General features: G+C 30.9%; 2 protein-coding genes across 3 annotated transcripts; one reads left to right on the top strand and one right to left on the bottom strand.

Annotated features, from left to right (window-relative positions):
• The first annotated feature begins 9,129 nt into the window (after nt 1-9,129).
• Nucleotides 9,130-12,824, top strand: LOC137834976 (inosine-5'-monophosphate dehydrogenase). Its single transcript, XM_068643257.2, has 4 exons — nt 9,130-10,283; nt 11,005-11,184; nt 11,550-11,807; nt 12,448-12,824. Exons 1-4 carry the CDS (start codon nt 9,285-9,287, stop codon nt 12,517-12,519), a joined length of 1,509 nt encoding a protein of 502 aa, XP_068499358.2. The 5' UTR covers nt 9,130-9,284; the 3' UTR covers nt 12,520-12,824.
• A 2,371-nt stretch (nt 12,825-15,195) lies between these two features.
• Nucleotides 15,196-20,761, bottom strand: GA2 (Terpenoid cyclases/Protein prenyltransferases superfamily protein). 2 transcript variants are annotated; one of them, XM_068643255.2, is made up of 14 exons: nt 20,608-20,761; nt 19,981-20,036; nt 19,273-19,558; nt 19,021-19,201; nt 18,637-18,854; nt 18,424-18,544; nt 18,105-18,202; nt 17,791-18,014; nt 17,584-17,696; nt 17,391-17,489; nt 16,609-16,824; nt 16,367-16,508; nt 15,801-16,046; nt 15,196-15,728 (listed from the first exon to the last, which is right to left on the bottom strand). In XM_068643255.2, exons 1-14 carry the CDS (start codon nt 20,657-20,659, stop codon nt 15,363-15,365), a joined length of 2,418 nt encoding a protein of 805 aa, XP_068499356.1. In that variant the 5' UTR covers nt 20,660-20,761; the 3' UTR covers nt 15,196-15,362. The 2 variants fall into 2 exon arrangements, with proteins under 2 accessions (XP_068499356.1, XP_068499357.1); XM_068643256.2 differs by having other exon boundaries at nt 19,981-20,033; nt 20,608-20,746.
• Nucleotides 20,762-23,381: the final 2,620 nt, after the last annotated feature.

Below are 23,381 nucleotides of genomic sequence, written 5' to 3'. Positions count from 1 at the left end.
TCTTATTTTTTTTTGTCATCAACAGGGTTAGTATCTAATAAAGGACATTAATGTTTTATATGACCAAGCTTACCACATTCATAATACCAGAGGGCTAGTCATTCTTCTAGTTCATCCTACTTTATTGTATTCTTGTTTTCATTATTATTCCTCTAGAACTTTGAAAACTTCTTTACCAACAAACCCAAATTCTCATTATTTAAATTACATGTTTTCTTGAATAGAGTTTGTAATCGATTATTCTTACAAAAATTTGAGAAATAGTTACAACACTTTTTATTTTAATCTATTATGACACATGTTAATTGATTATTTCAGCTTTGCATTTAAAATTAAAAAACAAGTTAACCAATTATCCAATATTTTAATTAATTAAATTTAAGAATATTGACTAATTTAATTTAATCTATTAACTAATTTAATAATCAATTATCCTATTTTTGAAGTCTTTCAATAATAGTTTAATCGATTTCTTAAAAACTTAATTGATTAACAAAGTCAAGAAACATTTTTCTCATATCTTTTACTTTATAAAAACAATTTAATTTAATTTAATTTTAGTATAAGTTGTGATGGAGAACCATTCAGCCACGACATCGTAGGTTCTCATACAAAGGGACCTTTCTTAGGATAATGTCTCTTGAGTTTCTCTCTTATAAACTTTGGGGAGAAGTTCAAAAGTTTTTCCTAAGTCTTCCAATGTGATTGAAGGGTCTCAGAGAAGAATACTACCATTTTTAAGATTTTAAAAGAACAATGACATATAAAAAATGCAATTCAATTGTCATTCAAAGATTCAAAATAATTTACAAGGGATAGGCCTCTATTTATAAGAGGAGAGGCTCAAAACACTTCATGCACTAGGGTATGTGAGACTAATTGTGAAAAGTGGAGTTGCACTTGTATTTTCATCACTCCAAGCAAAACAAGTTTCACATTGCTCAATTTTTTTATTTTCTAAATGTTTATAAGCTTCAATGTTCCTCTACTTGTTGCTTAGTCATGTGGGTGTATAGTGGGTTGTGTTGCACTCCTTCAATCCCTTTCCAATTAAGTTTTTGACTTCTTTGATGGAGAGGGTTGCATGTTGACTCCACAAATTACGGATTTGACTCCCAAGTCAATTCCTAATTAGGCCCAAATTAAGCTCACTTATGCATCTATTTTTTACATAAGAAAAATTCTAATTCCTATAAAATTTTCTACTTCTTATTTTATGTACACACTACTTCTATATATTTTTACAAAACTAAGAAAAAGGAAAAAAAAAAACTCTTCAAATGTGGGTTTCCCCCAACAAGGCTTCATCTTCTTCATTCTTCTCAACCCAAAATGTGGTGGTTGGATGGTCCTCCATTAGGTTGTGTGTTGAATAAAAAAAAATGTGAATACCTTGTGTGAAAAAACTCTCAACATATAATAAAAGCTAAAAACTCCCAAAAAAATCTTTAACATCTAAATCTTCAAACATCATCTTCAAAATAGCTTCAATTAAGGCTTGAGTATACTCTTCAAGTCTAACATTTCGAAATACTCATATTAAGGATGTCCCACTAGAAACTAACATATAATCCAAGACTTCGATTAACAAGAAAAGTCAAGAGTAATGGATAAGGATAAGTTTATTACAACCCATCTATACAAGGATTCTCCCTTAATTTCTCACCACCTGATATTTTACTTTATGTGACTTGGATTATTAGTGAACCAAGGAATTTATGTTACAACATTAATACATAAATCAAACAATGGTTCACATGTCATCTCAGTTTTGTGATCCCAAATTCATATAATTCTTATCATTCTCAACAGCCATTTTTATACAACATAATTCACTTAAAAACACAAATTAATATTCATTTTACATTTATAATGAAATTTACATTCAATCCATTAAAGAGGCTAGTAGAAAAGAAGAAAGAAGAAAAGAACGAGTTTTTGTTAGCTTGAGTGAAAATTACCTCACTTAGCGAAAGTTCTTCATTTGTATGAAAATTTAGTCAAGAGCAAGGATTGAATTGCAACTCTATTTTCACTTAAGTAAAAATAGAATCAAAAGTATAGTTTGGATCTATATTTTATTTTTGCTTAAACGAAAAAATTGTTGCTTGAGCGAAAATATAAAAAAAACCAACCTCATGCATCAAAATCAAATATATTTTCAAAGTTTTTCCCAAAATTACCTTTTGATTTCCAACAAAACATAATATTTGCACAAAAATCAAGACATTGTGATAAAGTCACATTCACATCCAAATCATCTATCCAAAGGTTCTATAAAAAACATAAATAGTTTTCCTTACTTATAATTCCTTGCTCTAAAGAAAGTGTTAGTCCAAACAAGAGAAATACTTAAAATCTAGAGACATAAAGCAAAGTATCTAAGCATAACAAAAATTTAGTATAAGTTTAATCAAGTTGAGATTATCACTTTTCTCAACGAAAGAGTAATGAAAAACAAAAAAAAAAGAATTTTCATAGTAAAGAGAAACTTACTTTTTTGTTTAAATCTGATTGATTAAAAAGGATCTTTAACCCTTTTTTTCCGTTTTTGTTAGGTGGAATTAGATTTTGAAAGAGAAGGAAAAGAAATTGTAAAGAAAGAAAAGAGAACATTTATAGAGAAAATTGAGAAAAAAAAGAGGGATCTTAAAAAATACCTTATCCAAATTTGGCTTTCATAGACCAAATTTTGACTAATTTTTTGACACGAAATTCCCTCTATCTTAGTTTAATTTTTAGAAAAAAGGTATATTACGGAAAATAAATGGAAAAAATTCTTATTTATTCTTTTGATTCATGTAGTGGCCGGTTGTTTGATATTGATACGAACAAAACCAACTTGTAGATAGTGATTAACTATTAAGTAATATGTTAAAATTGTGATTGAAGACAAATTTTTGTCTAAACATCCTTCGTCCACATATAATCTTTTTATGGTGAATGCATCCATTATCTCTCTTAATTACATTTCTCGCATTTAACTTTTTGTTTATGTGTGATTTTAGTTTTTCTAAAATTATTATTTACTTAGTATTTATAATTTATAATATTTATTTTTTAGATAAAAGAAAGATATTTAAATAAAAAAAACTGAGTTCACTCTCTCCTCATCACTACCACGAAGTCCATTTGTTTTGGTTTTCATTCTTAATCACACATTTTATGTATATTTTCTAATTTCTATAAACTAATTCCCTTTGTTATATTTTATTTATCAGTCTCATGATTTTCACATGTTTTGTCGAATGATGTATTTATCAGAACATCTCGTTTTATTCTTGTGATTATAAACGAAGTTAATTTGTGATATGATGAGTTTAGAATATACATGTGACGAGAACAAAAAATATTATTTATTAAATAAGTTAGGCAAGAAACTTAATTTTGATAATTAATTTATAAATTAACTATACAATAGAAAATTAAGAGAAATAAAATTATACATAAACTCAAATATAAACAAGTAGAATTAATTAATAAAAGCATTGCAACTATATATATCCCTTTTTAGGAAAAATGACTAAAGTAGGTTTTGTATCTTTGTTGTTGGCATGAAGCAAAAAGTATCTTTTGTTGATAACTCCAAAGAGAAGGTACGTGTTAGAATTAAACAAAGGCAAACGTTGAGAATCGTTTTGTAGAAACAAGGTTTAATATTATTACTTTAATGTGGTTAGATTTAAAAAGTATAAATGTCGAATCACTTCACCATTGGATGAGTTGGAATAACACCTCTTAACTCCAATAATTCTTTATGGACAAATCTTTTTTTATTTAAATGTGCAAAATAAAATATTATTAAAGACAAGTGAGGATCATGATACCTAATGGACGTTAGGAAATTATTAAATTACTTCAAGAGGAGTTTTCTTTAGAAATTATTTTTTAGTTTAAAAAGTTATATTGTATATATAGTAGATATAAAATAATCTCTTTAAAGAATGATTATGATTTTGTGCGAATTTTGAAAAGATTGATCGTTTAAAGGTGTTAAGAAATCTGTTATATATATAGTCAAGTTAAGAAAAAATGATTATCTTGTTTTTTTTTTTATTGGTGTGTTCTTTTGTTTATCAATGATTATGTGATCTCTTTTAATTGATGTTGTTCTTTTGTTTGTCTCAATTTTTATTTTTTTAATAACTATATAATTCTTATGTTCTATTTGATCTAGATTTATATTTATTTCTTAGGTATGAGTTTTTTTTAATCTCACATACTTAATTGTACTCTTTTTTTTTCTTGTTTAATAATATAATTATTGAATCATTAAATTATATGTCAAATTTCATAATGATATTTAATATAAAATTTTATATATAAAAAAATTACTATTATTTTACAATAAAAAAATTGTCATTGTTATAAACGGAAATGTTTTTTTTTTTTACAAAATAACTGATGCCTTCAAGTTATTTCAATCCGAGTAGAAACAGTTTATATTTTGCATATTTTCGATCAGAAAGATATTTTAGTATTTATATTATTTTTATTAAAAATGATAAATTCTAAATGTTGGATATTTAAAGAAACTTAAAGAATAAATATCACTCTGTCATCAATTTTGAATATTGAAGATCAAAACTTTAGGAATAGATTCTTTACACTTTATATAAATCCTAAACATAATTAAACATTTGCTCCAATAATTTATTTTTCAATAATTTATGCTTTTTGCATTTGCCAGTTTCTTTTATTATTTTTCTATATCGTTTGGCTTTAGTATTATTTTAAAATTTTAACACATTTTTGCATAATCTCCAAAACAAATTTATCTTTGTTTATCAATATATTTGAGACCATCCAATTTATCATAGAAAATGAAATATCTTTAAAAGAAATATTATTTTTCTCTTCTACAAATATTTATGAGATTATGTTTTGTTGACAAAAATTTAATGAAGAAAATAATAATATAATATAAATCGTATAAACTTAGCGTGTTTTACTCTGCTCAATTATAATCGGTTTGGAAGAACCAGAATTCTAAATATCTAATGTGTGTCATGTCCACTTAATAAGCAGAAATTAGATTTTTCATAAATCAAATTTCGGTTTTTAAAATAAAATATTACAAATAGTTTCTACATTTTTTTTCAAATAATTTTTAATCATCAGAAAATTTCTTTATATTTTAAAAAAATAATATTTTTTTAATTTTGTGATTAATTAAAAATATTAATCTTTTATGTTTGTAAATTTTATTCAAAAACTAACCATTAAAAAAAATAATTAGTTACTATATTTATTAAATTAGATATTAATTTAAAAATTAAAAATTATTAATATTTAAAGTAATTTTTATTACTATTAAAAATTTATATATAATTTTTATATTTATATTTAACATTCATTATCAAGAATTTAGTTATTAAATTAGTTTCTAATTTTTTATTAATAACAATATATTAAAAAATTGTTAAATAAAAATTAATTTTAGAAACTATAAATAGTTATTTATTATATTAACTAAATTATATATTATTTATAAATTAAAAATTATTTAAAATAATTTTTATTTATCAGTAAAAAATTATAAATTAATTTTTAAATTATATCTAATTAATTATTAATATTTTAATAAAATTATTAGTTAATTAAATATTAATTTAAAAATTAATTTATAATTTTTTTATTAATAATATAAATTATTTTAGATATAAATTATTTTTAATTTATATAAATAATATAGTAATTATTTTTTTAATAATTTTTTTATTGTAATTGAAATTCAGTTTTCAGGAACTCAATTCCAATTTGCTATTTTGATTTTTTAATAAATAGAAATTGATTTTTGTTATATTTATATAATAAATTTTGGTTATAATTATTTTAATTATTAAAACACTCAATCATATATTTTTAGAAAAACTGAAAGTATAAGAAAAAGTTACTTTTAAAAAGATTAAGAATTAAGTGATTACAATTATGTATTTAATTAAATTTTTAATATGAAATGTTTGCAAATCGTTATGGAAACCAGTTGAAATTCAATTTCTTCGGAATCAATTTCTGGTATAATATTTTGAATTTTTTTCTTAAAAATAGAAAATACATTTTATTAAAATAATTTATATAGTAAATTTTGGTTGAAATGGTTTTTATTATTAGTATTCTTATAAAAAATAAGTGTTGTTTTTTTAAGATGAAAAGAGTAAATTCATTAAGAAGATGAGGAAATGAGGTAATTAAAAGTGATTTTGTTTTCTTTTATTGTGTTTTTTCCCTGTCATAATTGAGTTTTTCATGACTTAAAGGTACATTCTATTCATGGGTTAAAATGGATATATTGAGAGAAAATTCTAGTTATATCTCATAAAAAAAAGTTAGAGTTCTTTCAAAGACGATGACGTTAAGAGTCTCTTCTGTTTTTTTTCGATGACATTGTGTTTATCGAACTAGGTTTAAGGTTACCCTTAAATTTATTCGAAAAGAAAATTATTACTGTGATGAATGTTGTCCTTGCCTAACTTTATCGTAACAGTTGGACCTTTGTGCGAATTTTCGAATTTTATGTACTCACTTCATACTTAAAAGCTTATATTGGTATATCCTCATCCTTGATTTATATTTTATATTTGTTTATATAGTTAATATTGATAAAATATTTTGTTTTTGTATGTAGACAATCAAATGGTTTTTTCCTAAAAAGAAATGCTTGGTCGGTTCAAGGAAATGAAGGCATTGAAGAATGTATAAGGTAGGTTCCCTACTAGTGTTAGGCCAAGTAACATGTCATCAATTTCGAGAACATTGAGGTAACTCCATTTGATCCCCAATTTCGAAAGAAGAGGGCTAGGAAAGGCATTGCAGATCATGTTCCCACTCCTTCTACTAACTCAAATTTAACGGTCAAAGATCAGAGGTGGAGATACTAATTGGAAAAATTATAATCCCAAAGGTCATTTGCATCAGAGAGAAGGGAAGCTTATGGGATTCCCAATTCAACTTTGTCATCCACAGTCAAGCGCACAATTTGTTGGAAGGATATGTGTCAATGTTGGAGAAGTAGAGTTTGATTATGCTTTGTAAAGGTTTCCAAGGTTTCCTGAGCAAGGCTACTTCATTAGCATGCTCAACCAATAAAAGGGCAAAAAAGGTATCTGTGGTTGAAGAGAAAAGAGGAAAACAACTTCAAGAGCTTCAACAAGAAATGGATTGCCTCAAGTTTAATGTAACTGAGATCAATCAACAAGATCATGTATTCATTATCAATTAGTAAATTGCCTAACAAGATCATGTATTCATTTTTTTTCTAGTATTCCTTTTGATTATAAGATTGCGTAGTCACTTAAATAAAATGTTCACTTTCCAATTAACAATAAGTATAATTGTCATAATGAAAAGATTCAGTATCGTTGAAAATGGTGCAAATAATTGCCCTTAACAATATCAATATGAAATAATCGTAATAAACCATAACAAACAAACTTAAACAATTTCAATCATTGTAATGATTTAATTAGGTTTTACGATGTTGCTCATAATCAGTCCCCACTTGAGTTAGGGTCAATGCTGCCTGATAAAGTCAGTCTCCAGTCAAGCTGGGGTCATTACTGCGTGATAAGGTCATCCTGCAGTTAAGTTGAGGTTGATGCTTCCTGGTAAGGTCAACCTCCAACTAAGCCAGGATTGATGCTACCTAATAATGTTAGCCTCCAATCGGACTAGGGTCGATGTTGCCTGGTAAGGTTAACGTATTCACATCACTGTAAAAAAAATTGGTAACATGGAATTTTTTTGAATAAGACAACCTCATTAAAAACCCTTGAGAAAAATGTTTATGAAAAAACTCGAAGGAAAACAACGTTGATCTGTGTTTACATCACTTTAATTGAAATAGAAATGTAATTTTACTGCATTCCATGTCCGAGGGATTAGATCCCCGTCCAATGTTTCCAATTTGTATGTTTTGTTGCTTATCACTTCTTGTACTCTATAAGGTCCAACCCATTTTGGTGAGATGATATTCTCCCTCTAGTTAAGTTGTACTTTTCGTAATACTAAATTCGATACCTTGAATTATCTTGACAAGTTAGGTTTATGATTCATTTGTATGAGTTGCTTTAAGGCTTATCCTCTTATTCTAGTACATTTTCTGACTTCGTCAATCATGTATAAGGTTGCTCGTACACCTTCCTCCAAGTTTGTGGGGGAAAACTTACTTACTTAGAAGGAAGACTCATGTATCTCATTTGGTATCATTGCATGTCATGTACATGATGTTGGATGGTGTCTCTGGTTGTCGACTAAAGAGTCGCATGATAAGACCACAAGAATCTTGAGACCTAATATGTCATCCACCATTTACTACTTGCAACCTTCTTTTAGTTGTGGCTCAATCTCCCAAAATTTTAGTAACAAAATTGTCATTCTCGCCAATCTCGTTAGGCTTGATAGAGATGACATCGTATGACCGAGATACTCATCACCTAATAGAAGATCCATGCTCAACAAACACATCGCCTAAATGACAATGTACCATTATGTGACATTTAGACGTTAGACTTTTTAATACTACCATAAAGTATCCTCTTCATCAAGTACTTAATTAGGTATTAGCTCATATTCCAAGTATGGTATAAAAATAATTGATTTTTTTTAAAAAGAGAAGATAACGTAGACAAATATTTTTTGGTATGTTTGAATTTAGATGATAAAGTTTAATAGCTAAAATTAAGAACTTTACTTATAATTAAGTTTAGATTTTATCAAAAGTATATTTAGTGTTATTGTAAACCAAAATTATTAATAACATAATAAATTAAATATATATTTAGTGTTATTGTAAACCAAAATTATTAATAACATAATAACTTAAATATATATTGAACTTAATTTTCTTAATAAGATCTCAAATTAGAGTTTTATGGTTGCAAATTGCCTTCTCATTATAAATGCAAAAAGTTAGTAATAGAAATTTTAATAATTAAAAATAAAGATGAAAACGAAAACGAAAATAAAAATAAAAATCTTAAATAAACTAATTAATATTTTTAGTGAATAATACGTTGCAACAAGACAAAATATTTTTATAACGGGATGAGTACGTACTTTAATAAAAATAAAAATAATTTTTTATCTTATCTCTTTCTACTCCATCGGTTATAAATTCATCAGTCTTCCGGCCCATAGACCACAGTTTCTTATTCTTTTCAAAACCAGTAAATTTCAAGTAAACCAATAATTTATTTTAATATTATTATTTTACCATTTTTTTCTTTTTTTTAAATACTCCGAAACCGGTAAACCCTAGCTGAACCCTCTTTCCGGCAGCCACAATGAACTCCACTTCACTGCCGTTCGAGGACGGTTTCGCCGCCGATAAGCTCTTCACGCAGGGCTTCTCCTACACCTACGATGACGTCATCTTCCTGCCCCACTACATCGACTTCGCCGCCGAGGCCGTTGACCTCTCCACGCGCCTCACGCGCCGCCTCCCCCTCGCCGTCCCCCTCGTTGCCTCACCCATGGACACTGTCTCCGAGTCCGCCATGGCCAGTGCCATGGCCTCCCTAGGAGGCATCGCCGTCGTACACTCCAACGTTCCGGCCGCCGCCCAGGCCGCTCTCCTTCGCGCTGCCAAGTCCCGCCGCGTCCCCATCCTCTCCGACCCCGTCTTCGCCACCCCCTCCGCCATCATCGAGCACGAGGACGACTTCGCGGGGTCCCCCTTTCTCCTCGTCACAGACACAGGCGCCGCCGGCGGTAAGCTCCTCGGCTATGTCGCGAAGTGCGACTGGACTAATCAAAACGACAAGGGATTAAGGGTGGGCGACTACATGGCTCCTCCGCCCCGGGGCGCGCCGTGGAACGCAGACCTGAACAAAATTCATGAGATCATGGAGGGTGAGAAGAGTGGTGCAGTGGCTTTGGAGAGGGACGGTGGGGTGGTGGATTTGGTGGTGAGAGAGGAAGTAGAGAGGGTGAAGGGGTACCCCAAATTGGCGGCTCCAGCGACGGTGGGGCCAGATGGGGAGTTTATGGTGGGGGCGGCGATGGGGACGAGGGAGGATGATAAGGAGAGGTTGAAGCATTTGGTGAAAGCTGGGGTGAATGTTGTTGTGTTGGATAGTTCTCAAGGGAACTCAATTTATCAGTTGGAGATGGTGAAGTATGTGAAGAGTGTCTACCCTGAGCTTGATGTGATTGGTGGGAATGTTGTGACTATGTACCAGGCCGAGAATTTGATTCAGGCTGGGGTTGATGGGTTGAGGGTTGGTATGGGGTCTGGGTCCATTTGTACCACCCAGGAGGTTTGTGCTGTGGGACGTGGTCAGGTATATTTGATTCCTTAATTGATCTTTCATTCATTGGTTATTGCTTGATCATTGATTGATTCTTTATTGATTGAATGGTTATTGATTACTGATTGATCTTTGTTAGCGTCAAATATTTTTTTTGTTCATGGACATGATCCATAAGTATGAAGGCTACGCCTTAAAACTAATTTCGAGGCAAGTAAAGTCTGACCAAATATTGTTTTTGCCGAGGAACGAACTCGACAAGTGCTCGAACGGTTTAACTTTGGGTCGGTATGTTAATCACTTGAGCCCAACTCATTAGTTCCCTTAACAACAAATTTAAGTGTGATTTGTTGAGGTTGTTGTTTTGCTGCTTAGAGACTCCAAAATCCTTGATGTTGTAAACAGAATTGTGTCATGGATGGTGTTTTAGAACCTTGGTCTGCTGTGTTTGACTTTGAGATGTGATAAGATTTTGTGTTGATTGGAGTCGGGGATCAATGAATCTTTTTTTGAGGATTGGATCAACTGTTGGGATTGATGATGTTTGATACTTGTCGTTGGTCTTTTGACAGGATTTGTTTCCTGTACTGAATATTTGCGAAACTATTTTTACTGTTTCTTGTAAAGATGTTTGAAAACAAGAAATGGTGAAGTGGGCAAGCGTTTTGTTATCACTATTTTATAACAAATATTTAAAGTAAGGTATTCAACGCCTTAATTCTTATTACTGACCATTTGAGTGTATGCATTTCAGGCAACTGCTGTTTACAAGGTCTCGTCCATTGCACATAATAGTGGTGTTCCTGTCATTGCCGATGGTGGCATCTCAAACTCTGGTCATATTGTTAAGGCTTTGTCATTGGGAGCGTCTACTGTTATGATGGGAAGCTTCTTGGCTGGTAGCCATGAGGCTCCTGGTGCTTATGTATATCAGGTATTTATGAAGGCCCGATGGAATATTGTAAAGCTTGTGATTTCCTTTTTGTGTCTTTATACCCTAAATATATTCTCAGCATGTGTAGTATTATAGTGTTGTAAAGAAAATCTCTTTAGAAATAGAGAACAGGGAAAGACTGTGTTTTTTGTTCTTCTTCTAGGAACTGTATGTTAGATTTTTATATTTCTGAAAATATGTTTGTATCTCTCTGACACTGGCTCTCTCTGTGATTTCGTTTCTTCTCTATCTCTTAGTTTCGTTAAATTGTTCATTCCTCTTTCTTTTGCTCATGACTTGTTACATGCTCAAACAAGAATAAATATGGTATTTATATGCATTACTAACTACCATTTCTGCACCAGAATGGTATACGTGTCAAAAAGTATAGAGGAATGGGTTCCCTAGAAGCCATGACTAAAGGGAGTGATGCAAGGTACTTGGGTGATACAGCAAAGCTAAAAATTGCTCAGGGGGTTGTTGGAGCTGTTAAGGATAAGGGTTCTGTCTTGAATTTCATACCATACACCTTGCAAGCTGTCAGGCAAGGGTTCCAGGATATAGGTGCCTCTTCTCTAGAGTCTGCTCATGACCTTCTAAGGTCCAGGGTGTTAAGACTGGAGGTATGGTTATGTCACTTTTAATTATTTATTTCTTGCTCTGGCTATTTGCATTAGATATCAATGAAGATTCTTTATTTGCACTATAAAAATGGTGATGCTATTTGTTGACTGCCTCCCCATTTCCTATTGAACCAATCTATTTGGCTTTGTGGAAAAGCTAGGATACTGTAGTTCTGAAAGGAAAACCCTTTTCTTTACCATTGAATTCTTAAACTAATAAAGCAAGATAATAAGTACTAAAAGAAATTGCGGCAATTTGTTAGGATGGATTAGAAAGGATTAATCTGATGGAAGTCAGGACTCAAATAGATCCATTTTCTCGGCTCTAAATACGCCTTGAATTTAACAACAAGCGATTATTGTTTCCTTAAAATTCTAGGTCCCCTGAATGGATTCCATTGATTTAAAAACAAAACGTAAACAATTTTTTTTGCATATGTAAGACTGTGTTCAATGAGCCTTGTTCAACCGGGTTATGTTAGTTAATTGTGGTTTGTCTAGGGGGAGACTCTTCTATTTGTTGAGTGTGCAAGTGTTTTGCATCAACAGAACTTAGTAAATTGGTCCCAGTAAATTGGTCCCCGTAACTATAACTTTGATGTATATGTTCTGTTCTTAATATTTGGTCTGTTCTTCTCAGGTGCGGAGTGGAGCAGCACAGGTTGAAGGTGGAGTTCATGGGCTGGTTTCTTATGAAAAGAAATACTATTGATGTGTGAAACCATCCATCCCAAATCATAAGCGGTGATATAATCCCTTGCAGTAAACCATAAAAGAAGGGAACTATGTTATTGGGTTAGTGGCAACATGTTGCTGCTGTGTCAAGCGAATTGAAGTCTATACTTCCGATAGAGCATTGTGAAATTTTTTTCCTGAGGTTCTGAAGGAAGAACATTGATTTCGTGAGTTTTTTATGCCCATTAGGTTTTGTTTTGTCAACTGTGTGTCAAGTGTGTCATGGACTTACCTAAATATATTTTGCATGTTTTCATGTTAAGTAAATGTTATTGTTATCCATATTGCCGCAAAAAACTTTTGGATAGGAATAATATAATGTGCATGTAGCCTGCATGTGCCCTAACCAGTGGCATAACGAGTCTAGTTGAATACCTGTTTAAATTTATTCCTAACAAAAATAAGACCCTAAAAATATTTATTTTATGGTCCTTAACAGTAAGCTTTTCTTTAATTTCTCAAATTGATATGATAATAGTAAATTTGGGTAAAACTGAACACATGAACTAATTTAAACATCTTTAAAAATTGAATTGTTTAGTTTAATTGTTTAGTTTGCTTGTTTAAAAAAGTTAAAGACTGAGCTTGGTTCGATCGGTTCATTTGTAGTATATAGTAGATTTAAATGTGTTTTGGTCTTTTAAATTGTTTTCTTTATATTAGTTTTAAAATATAAAAATATTGAGTGTTAATCAAAAGGGTTTGATATTTGATTGATTTATAAAATTTTAATTTTATTTGTTCTAATCTACTATGGAATTGGATCTATTAAACAATTTTATAATTTGATTTTACAGACATACATTCGGGTGAATTAAGTTTTCTGTTCAGAAGTCATTTTGATTTTGCTTTCCTTAGAGATTCTATTATAATAGATGAGACCAGAGCAACAAAAATAACTGTAGGGAAAAATCAAAATAGCCATAGATATTGAAGTGAGACTCTTTCTTCCTGCACCTAGGTTCTTCGTCACCCCATACAAAACTTCTGGCACCCCCGATGTGTATTTTTCTTGTGCCACTCATATTTAAAAAAGACTTTCATCAATCCTCCAGGACCCAAATAACTCAATTTTCTCCCATGAACTATTTTGGTCAATGATTAGTTTGATCCAAAACTTGAGATAATGGATGTAATCCAAAAAAAGATTCACCAGTCGTTGTTAATGGAGTTGACGTCACCAAATTCTGCGGAGTCGGTATCAATTTATGTCTAATTGCTCCACATATAGTTTCTCTAACCATATTTTCTAGACTTTCAGATTATATAATTCAGAGGTTAAAAAAAACTTCTATATTATGTAATATGGAAACTAATCATATATCTAAAGAATATTTTCAGATTATGAAATTTGAAAGATAATTACGAATTTGAAAACTAACCATATTTTCTAGACTTTCAGATTATATAATTCAGAGGTTAAATTTTTTTTCTATATTATGTAATATGGAAACTAATCATAAGAATATTTTCAGATTATGAAATCTGGTAGATAATTACGAATTTGAAAAAAGATTTCATTATATTTTTAAAAATATTATGATATTTTTGAAAATATAAAAATTTATAAAGGTGAGAAAAGAACATATGTTATTAAGTAGAAGGAACCAAAACATGAGTTCTTTAGTATTTTTCGCGATGGTATTGGAGTGAAATCCTTAAATCTTGAAAAGATGAGGGTTTAATGTATTTGGTCGAATATTGCATAAAAAGTTCTTTTCATTGTTTTTAATCATAGTTTCTAATCAAAAGCAAAGTATTTTTTTTTTTAAATACTAACATAAATGAGTGTCAAATTTTGGGTTTTATTTATTTTATATAAAAATAATAATACAGTGTTTAGGATACACTAATGTATAGAGATGATCAGTGAGGTGGATATGTCTTTTGGATAATTTTGTTGTTGTTGAAGCTAGTACTAGATAGCTGAATTAATTCATTTTTTTTCTTTGGTATACACGCATAGAAGATATTAATAGGTAGAGTCAAATATGATATTTTTATTTATTTATTTACTTTTTATTTTAATATTCTATTTATTTAAATGTTTTTATTAACTAGTCCACCCATAAATAAGCAAGTTTTTTATAGTCAATTTTCAATTTTGGGTCGTGTTCTTAATGACATTCAGAGTTTTAAGAAAAGAGTTTTGGACTGTTTCTTTCTGCACCTCCATACCTTCTTCTCTCACCTCCATATATTTTTGAATTTCCAAAAATACCCCTTTATTATATTTCGAATTATGTAATTTAAAAGTTATTTTTCAAATTTATAATTAGCTTTCGAATTATGTAATCCAGAAACTTTTTTATTATTACTTTTCGAATTACATAATCTAGAAGTCTTATTTAGCTTCTGGATTATGTAATCCGGAAGTCTTTTTTTCAAATGTGTTCCGGATTATATAATCCAGAAACTAGTTTATGGGGATGACAAAAAATGATAAAAATGTATTTTCATATTGTGTATGGAGGTGGTAGAAGAAAAGAAGTTATGGAGGTGCAGGAAGAAACAGTCAGAGTTTTGTTTAGAATGACATGTGTATCAATCAAACAAACCCTAGAATTTTCATATTTCATGGCAAGGGTTTTGTTTTTTTAAAATTTAGCCCAACTTTAGTCACTATGCAGGTCCCAAATGAAGGGGGTCAATATAAAGCAATTGATAACATGATATTAAGAGACTAAACCAAAAGACAAAAGGAATTGATCATCATGAACAAGATTCAAGAAAGGAAAAACAAAGAAAAACTAATCAGTAAGAGTTGGGAAAGATTGGGGCCCTTTTACTCATAGCAGGTCTTGCTTGCATGTGCAAGTACTAACTGGACTGGGGCATCACATTACTAGCTTCGACATAATTAAGGTTCTGCTGCCGAGCTAATAGTTCATCAAAGATAACAGGATCTTTAATCACGGCCTTTACACTAGAGTACATTTCATTTGAAGTAAATCCATCATCCTTCAAGTAAAATAGGTGTAAAACTTTTATCATTTTCCAAAACAAATCCTTGCAATCTCTGGGAACTACACTTCCTTTTTCATGCAAAATTAGTCTTAGGAGTTCTGTTCTCTTTTCCTCAGCAGTACCCTTCAGTTTTTCAATAGCATCTTCTGCAGTAAAAACTCCATTGCCATGAGCAATGAGCAGACCCAGTGCATTCAGTTTCCCTTCCTCAGATTCTCTCTACAACAGAGATAAAAACATTAGTCACAATAAAACCTGGAAGTAACCAAGGAGCAGGGATGTATTACGTACCTTAAAACTGTGAATGTCATTAAGAACACGACCGCATGTACTCATGAGCTTATACAGATGGTTCAACTCATGACTTTCAGCATCTTCATCTGAAAGCTTAGGTCCAACAAGATAGAGGGCAGGAAGTACAATTGGACCTAAGGCAAATGATACGTATGCATTTTCCATATATTCATCAATTGTTGGCACCGTCTTTGTTCGCAACCACTCAGCTTCTTTATACATTGACTGAATCAGATCTAACCACTGTAAAAAGTAGACAGATTCAGCCTATTGGTTAAGAGATAATCTTTACTCGAAGAACTCCAATGCAAATTTTCATGCCATTGAAGTAATTTTTTTAAATAAGAGCCAAACCAACATTTCATTAAAATGCAGAACAGATCACTCTTAAGGTTTTTCAAGGACAATATTTAGCATTAGAAATTTTCTTTTATTTGAGGCAGAGAGACAGAAAAGATTCAGGGCTTCACTTTTTTATATTCCCCAAAATATAACACCATTGATAATTGAATGTATTGAAAATCAAAATAAAATGCAGGCACAAACATGAAGAAATGACTCACAATCTTGATAACATTGTTTTTCACATTACGTCCTTGTCGCTTGACTGATCTCTCTCCAATCTCACAAACTGTGCTGTGAATTGCGGAGAATATGATCTTAACTGTCTCAGAACAGGAAACAGTGTTGATATCTACATCCCACCTGCAGTTTAATTGTAATAATATCACTAGTTGTGCAGGAAATTTGTGATAGAATTCAGAAAGAAATCAAGAGGTGGCCGTTTATAATACTAGGAATATACTTCTCAACTAGTTGAATAAGGTCCACTAGTTCCTTTTCAGAACCCCCAACATCATAGAAATCATCAACAACTGTTGTGAGCACCCCATTTTTCGCCCAGGATATGCGAGCATCAGAAAGTTCAGGGGAGAAAAGTGTAGCAGCACCGGAGAAGTAACAATAAGCCAGTTTCTGTCTGGCAAATGTTAGTTTGTCTAGCCTGCTCTCAACAACCCATCTGCATATGATAATGTAGTACATTTAGATCAAACTTGAAAAATGTGACATGACAGTTATGTGATGTGTAGTATGGAAGTTAGGTGTGCGTTTCCTAAGTAGGTAACAGTTCTGATTCACTGTGTTAATATGCTGAAGTTGGTCTGAAGGAGGAGACTCCTTGTTAGGGATCTGACGTGACTTAGTATTTGTCCTACAATTCTGATTCAATTCCCGAATTCGTAAAATAAAATCTCCTAGTTTGTGTGTTCAAACATTTGAATTCAATAAAATGAATGTTCCTAAATCGAAATGTGAGTGGATGCTATCTTTATGATGCATATTTGAATAAATTTTCTACACAACTAAGCATAAATAGTAACATCGACAAAAGAACCCAGATTCCTCAATGACATCAAGCCAGAAGAGAAAGCACGAATGAGGGAGGAAAATACACTTCAAATTCTTTGTGGTTTGCACTACCAGACCTTAAGATATAATGAAATGATTATGATCTTGTATATGGATCTCTGGCTAAATGTACATCTTTGAAAAATTTGAGGAGAGGAAAAGAAAAGAAAGACATGCCTGGAAAGCTGTTTCAACTCTTCAATGTGTATTGATTGGCAGATATTGAAGTCTTCTGCTGCTAGCTTTAGAATTTCTTGGTTTGCAAGATTGCATGATCTGGATCATACTAACAATCAATAATTTGATCTCTGAAAAGAGAAAGGAACAAAAGAGAGTTTGAGACAATTGAAACAAACTAGCAGAGGACCACCTATACGATGATTTTAAAATTCTTGTTTCTTCTACGTTGTAATACTCCATTGATCTCCTGTTTAACAATCGCTCCAAATTTGCATGATGAGGAAAACTAAGAACATCCTTGACCTAAAATACAAAAAAAAAACTCACCGCTCTCAAGAGATTATAAGATTGTATAATAGGAAACTCAAGTTTTTGAAAGACTAAAACAAGAAACTACCTCTTGGTCGACATAACTACGAAGCTTATCAGCATATAATCTGTAAGGGGAGGATTCCTGCTTCAGAAGCTGTTTCGTCCACAAACTCTGTCTCACCAAAATGGATTCATCAGGATGTATAATGGTTTGTGAAGCCCTATATAGCTCTATAACAGCACCAACATCCTTCAAGTACCCTTTCAAGGAGTCACCAAATTTATCTTCAGAATATTGATAAAAAGGATCTGCGAAGACACACCATACAGATTAGCTTATTTGGTCCTGGTCAGAAAGATAAAAACTTTGAACTGCTTAAATGTTACAAATGATCCAACCTGAAGATACATCATAGCCATTGAGACGCAAGATACGAAATGCCATTGCACAGGTGGTGGGATCTAAGAATATATCTTCCACTCCTTGCACCCAAAATCTGTTTTTTTTTTCACAAATTACATATACAGAGGGATTCAAGGGATGAAAATGAGAAGTTTCTGTGCTTCAACGAATGCTTTGAGTGTTTTTCAAACTTACTATCAAAGGATGCTGAATACTTTGAATAGAATGGTATCTCTACATTTTCATCACTTGCGTATAATTTTTTCCTACCTATAATGTTAATAACAGATGCATGCACCTCAAATGGATTATTACCTGTATGTATCATCCAATACACTACGAATTTCCTCTTTGAAATGATGATTAATACCCAACCTTTCAAGACTATCAATCATACAGAGACGAGCATATATATCCAGAGGGTGAGTTGTGGGAACTGATTTGAAAACAAAAACAAAAAAAAGCAATTACCCTACGAAAAATAGTAAATAAACTTAAATTAAGATACATACAATTCTGGAAACATACCTGCATTTCCAAACTTTTCTAGTACAGATTGGAGGTAACCAAGACATTCAGCATTCTTAAGGCGCTGAAAAACAGCTGCTGTTGTAGCAGGTGAATTAAACAAAGATCCATTCTTTCTTTGATATTTGATGATTGTTTTCCAATCTTGTGAATCCAGCATTCCTTCTGAAACATATGCTTGATATGCCCTCCACCCTTCTGAATTGCTTTCAGTACCTCTGAGGACAGTTACACCAGAAAGAGGTCAGATTGGGGAATTTAAGCAAAATGAAAAACAAGATGTCTCTACTAAATTCTTGGCATAAAAAAGTTGGTAAAAGGATCTAAAATCAGAAATATTTCTTAGACAGGAAAAAATATCTTGAAAGACAACCAAAATTCTACCTTTGGAGTTCTATTTCTCTATTTTGGACCATTGTGTCCAATAGTGTAGCTCCAATTGGAAGATTAATGCCCAAATTTTGTGCATATTCGATCAAAGAAGGAAAATTGATACCAAATCCTATGGGAAGGTGCTGCTTCTCATCTTTGATTGAGGTAATGTTTGACTCAATAAACTCAAGACCTGGAGGAATATCAAGAAACTTCATTTATATAGCACCAGAGAAATTAACGGTTAGGAGAAGAGTAAAGTACCCCTGTTAATTTGATCTTCTCCAACACCCCATTGCTTTAGAGCAAGGATGCATGCTAAGGTAGATAAGAGAGCATCATTCATTAGTAATGGATGGCGATCAGGAAGACCCCAGGAACCATCTAAGAGTTGATTAGCCAACAACCAATTTACGCACTGAGGGAAAAGTGGGTTATGAGGGGAAGCTGGAGAAGTTATCATTGCCACCCAAGCTGTATCATATGAAGAAATCGAAAGTTCAACCTTGTTGAACATTTTCCTGATTTTTTCTTTTGAGTCCGCAAGGCACTGCAAGCAATAAAACAAACATTTTATTTCCTCAAAGTTTCAAAAAATTGTCTACTACTGCAAGTGTGGTTGCAATGTCAAGGCTTCTGCTGTCATTGCAACTGTATCATGACCTCTATTGCAACTGCAGTTCTTTTTTGCAATAATATTAAGCATCACAGTGAAACTACAATTGCAGAACAAGTTATTGCAAAAGTAATTCCTCCATAGTCAATCTATGAGTAACTCCTTTAGACTGCAGTTTTCATTTTCTTTTAATCTAACAGATAAAGATAAGTTCCTCAATAGAACTATTTGATTGAAAGAAATTAAAGGTGAGGATAAGGAGTGTGTAATTCTTTTGAAGTTACTATTAGATTAACCTGATCTCTCCTCTCTTTCTCTCTCTATCTATAAATATATTCAGCACATGCAAGCCATACCCAGGAAGTACTCTCCATTTTCTCCTTCACATATGATGCAGCCACCAAAGAATCTGCTGAAAGGGAAATCAAAATTAGAGAGAAGAGACGTGTTAGTTTCATAAACACACAAGACAGGAGTCATCCAACAAACAAAAAGAAAATAAGAGAGGAGAAAAACATCAAGCCAAATATTTAATTTGGATTTACATTTTCCTACGAGTATATGAACAGTGCAACTTGTTATAAGCAGAAATAAAAATAGAAAGTCAAATCCTCAAGGTTTTGTCATATTCCAATATTCAGTTGAGTATGTATACAGAAAACAGAGAAATTCACTTTTCTATCTATCCCTTTTGTTTAATTCAACAACGTCATATAGCCATTCTCCTCTTCATACTGAAGAAAATAAATAAAGAATCAATCAAGCAAGCAATAAACACCCCAATTCCAGCCAGCACAATTCACAAACCCAAAATCACATTTGAGAAAGTTTGCTCCAAAACTTGAGAAATACTTGTTCAATGCAGCAGCTTCAATTCACCGAACTCTTGAAATTAAATCCAACCACCAAAAAAAGAAACAAAAATGGTTCAATCAAAAAAGAGAAAATTTGCATGGCCCTTTTGGAACAAAAGAGAAAGGAACCTGAAGTTGAAGAGCTGCAGAAGAGAGGAGTGATGAGACGTGAGAGAGACATGGCATCCAGTGAGTGAAAGGAATGATGTTGCTGTTGCAAACACCAAAGTGGGGGCAAATATATATATAGCTCTCGAACAAAGTGAAGTGCATGTGTTGTGTGTGGTGCTTTGTTCTGCTGTATTGTATTCAGAAATATACTTAACTACGTAATTAATTATGGAGGAGACTGCTCAGATACACTTAGTCAAACTTTTCTAAACTCATTTTCTCTTATGGATTTCATTTAACAAAATATTTAATTACATATTTTATCATTCAATTTGTCATTATTTAACAAACTTTTTTTTGTTTTTTTATTTATACTACCAAACTTTTTTGTGTTTGTATATGCTATTGATTTACTAGATATTTTATGGAGTTGACATACAAAAAAAAGTTTAAATAATAAAAACAATATTTGTTATGATTTTTATAAAGATGTTATTTTAATATAATTTTTAAAATATTTTTATGAGCATTATTTTTTTTAAAATTACGATGTGAAATTTTAACTAATATATCGAAATAAGAGGATAAAATTAAATAGGAATAAGTAAAATAAAAAAAATTGAGTAATGAATATATAATTTAATTAAATATAATATACTTTTATAAGCTAAATTAAATATATCATAGACTTTAAAAAAAATTATAATTTTAATAAATTTTAATTGATAAAAATGTTATTCATCTGTGTAATTATGAATAGAAGGGTACCAACAGCAACCAGGTGTACCATCTTAACGACAAAACAAATTCTAGGAATACTTTTTTGGATCCTTTGGACATTAACTGCATTACTGACACAAACATGTGATAGAGTTCAAGAATATTAGCAAGCCTCATCAAATTTAAATTGAGGCATTAATCTCATATTTACTTTTTAATGTGAAAGGAATTTCCCAATAAATTTGAATTAATGATTATTAAATATAAAGTAACAATAAAACAATAAGAATATAATAATGTATTAAGAAAATTGAAATATACACTGGAATCAATAGAAGCAAAATGGCTGGAAATCTATTAACTAAGTAGAATGATAACTTACAATACAATTGAAGAGTAAAAAGTGAGGAAAACTTAAGAGATGGAAGATAAATTATATATCATTTGAGTTGAAAAAATACTTTTATATATATATATATATATATATTTATTGATAATGTGATATTTTGAATCTTTAGTGAGAGATATGTATTTGATATATGTTGATCTTTTATTTATGTTGAACTATTTTTTCCTTTTATTATTTAGTACATGGATTTTCAAAAATGAGAGTGACTTACATAAGCACATGAGACATTACTTAATTCAAGGAAAAGACATTCAAAATGGTTACAACCTTTACATGCATTTGAAAGTGACATAGGCAAGTTGTCACACAAACACATGTTTTTGAAAGTGACATGTTTAAGATAGAAACTCTTCATGTGCATTTTGTACTTCTTAAGGACATCCAATATAGGTATTCTTAAAATATTCTTTATTTTTAAAAATACTCTATAATCATTAAAATGTTTACAATTTATTTTGCCTTTTTATATTTCTTCATCCCTTTCTTTTAGCCTCCTTATACTGAATTCTCCTTGAAAATTCTTCTTCTTTATCTTTGCTTGCCATGCTTCTTATTTTTATTGTTGTCTCTTCTTGAAGTTTCTTTTCTCCATCTTCAATAGGTTCTTCTTCAACCCTAATCATCCCGACCTCAGAAAAAAATTTGTTCACAAATTTGAAGAACCTACATCATAAGGAGTTGAGTTAAGTTACTTAAATTGAAATCACAACTCAAATTTATTAAAGAAGAAAAAATATTAAGATTTATTATTCATCCTTTAGGGTCAAAGTCTAAACTAATAGCAATATCATGTGTATTCATGGAATGCATGTTTTTATTCCTAATAGTTGATTCTAAGAGGTGAAATCCTCTTTATTTTTATCTTTTAAAACATGCACAAGATGATGATGTTCAAAACATGTATGGAATGTATGTTTATGCATTTTGGTGTTAATTATGGAAAAACTCCCTATGTTACATGCTTCTTCATGTATGGAATTTAAAAAATGTTCAAACAACAAAGGTTTCTTATCTTGAATAATATATTGTTGTTGAAGCTCCTTCATCCTTTGTATTACTTGGATCATAGAGAGATCTAAAAATCCATGAAGTACTTGGTTCCCTCCTCTGGTAGTTTTATCCCCATTCTACCCTTGATTTTCTTCATATATAAGGAAAAAGAATAAAAATAGAAAGAAATCCAAATGTTTAAGAATTATAAAGTTTATAGATGATCTTATGGTCAACATTTTCTTTGGTAAATTATCTTTCATTAGGTCCACCTCTTTCTTTTCTTGTTCTCATTACAACTTTATTTTAATTTGATCTATACTCAGTTCTTTTAGAGATAAAAATTTTAATGTAATCTTATGCCCCATGAACAATAAAAAGTATGTATTAACAAAATTATGATGTATGACTTTCCTATCTTCTTACCATGGTTTTTCCAATAACAAATTACTTGATATAAGCACAACATCACATAAAAAGTTATAAAAAAACTTACCAATGAAAAATGATAATAATACTTGTTGATTAACATATATCTCATCTTCAACACTAAGCTAGTGTAGCTTGTCAAGTTATCATGGGGAATGATGGTAAGTTGAAGCTTGTTCACCATCATTTGACTTACTACATTGGTGCAACTTCCTTCATCAATAATGAATGTCTAAGTTTTGTT

This window comes from Phaseolus vulgaris, chromosome 5 (genome assembly GCF_051622355.1).
Source record: "Phaseolus vulgaris cultivar YP4 chromosome 5, ASM5162235v1, whole genome shotgun sequence".
NCBI classification, from domain to species: domain Eukaryota; kingdom Viridiplantae; phylum Streptophyta; class Magnoliopsida; order Fabales; family Fabaceae; genus Phaseolus; species Phaseolus vulgaris.
Note: the sequence above shows the minus strand (reverse complement) of the source record. Positions and strands in the feature narration are given on the sequence as shown.

Excerpts from the sequence above, each read along its gene's own strand:
- GA2 (XM_068643255.2), bottom strand. The coding sequence starts at position 20,659 with ATGTCTCTCTCACGTCTCATCACTCCTCTCTTCTGCAGCTCTTCAACT. Across the intron at positions 17,697-17,790 it reads GTAGTTATGTCGACCAAGAG|GTCAAGGATGTTCTTAGTTT; the intron begins GTAGTTTCTTGT and ends TTTGTATTTTAG. Across the intron at positions 16,047-16,366 it reads AAAACAATGTTATCAAGATT|TGGTTAGATCTGATTCAGTC; the intron begins GTGAGTCATTTC and ends TACTTTTTACAG.
- LOC137834976 (XM_068643257.2), top strand. The coding sequence starts at position 9,285 with ATGAACTCCACTTCACTGCCGTTCGAGGACGGTTTCGCCGCCGATAAG. Across the intron at positions 10,284-11,004 it reads GTGCTGTGGGACGTGGTCAG|GCAACTGCTGTTTACAAGGT; the intron begins GTATATTTGATT and ends TATGCATTTCAG. Across the intron at positions 11,808-12,447 it reads CCAGGGTGTTAAGACTGGAG|GTGCGGAGTGGAGCAGCACA; the intron begins GTATGGTTATGT and ends TGTTCTTCTCAG.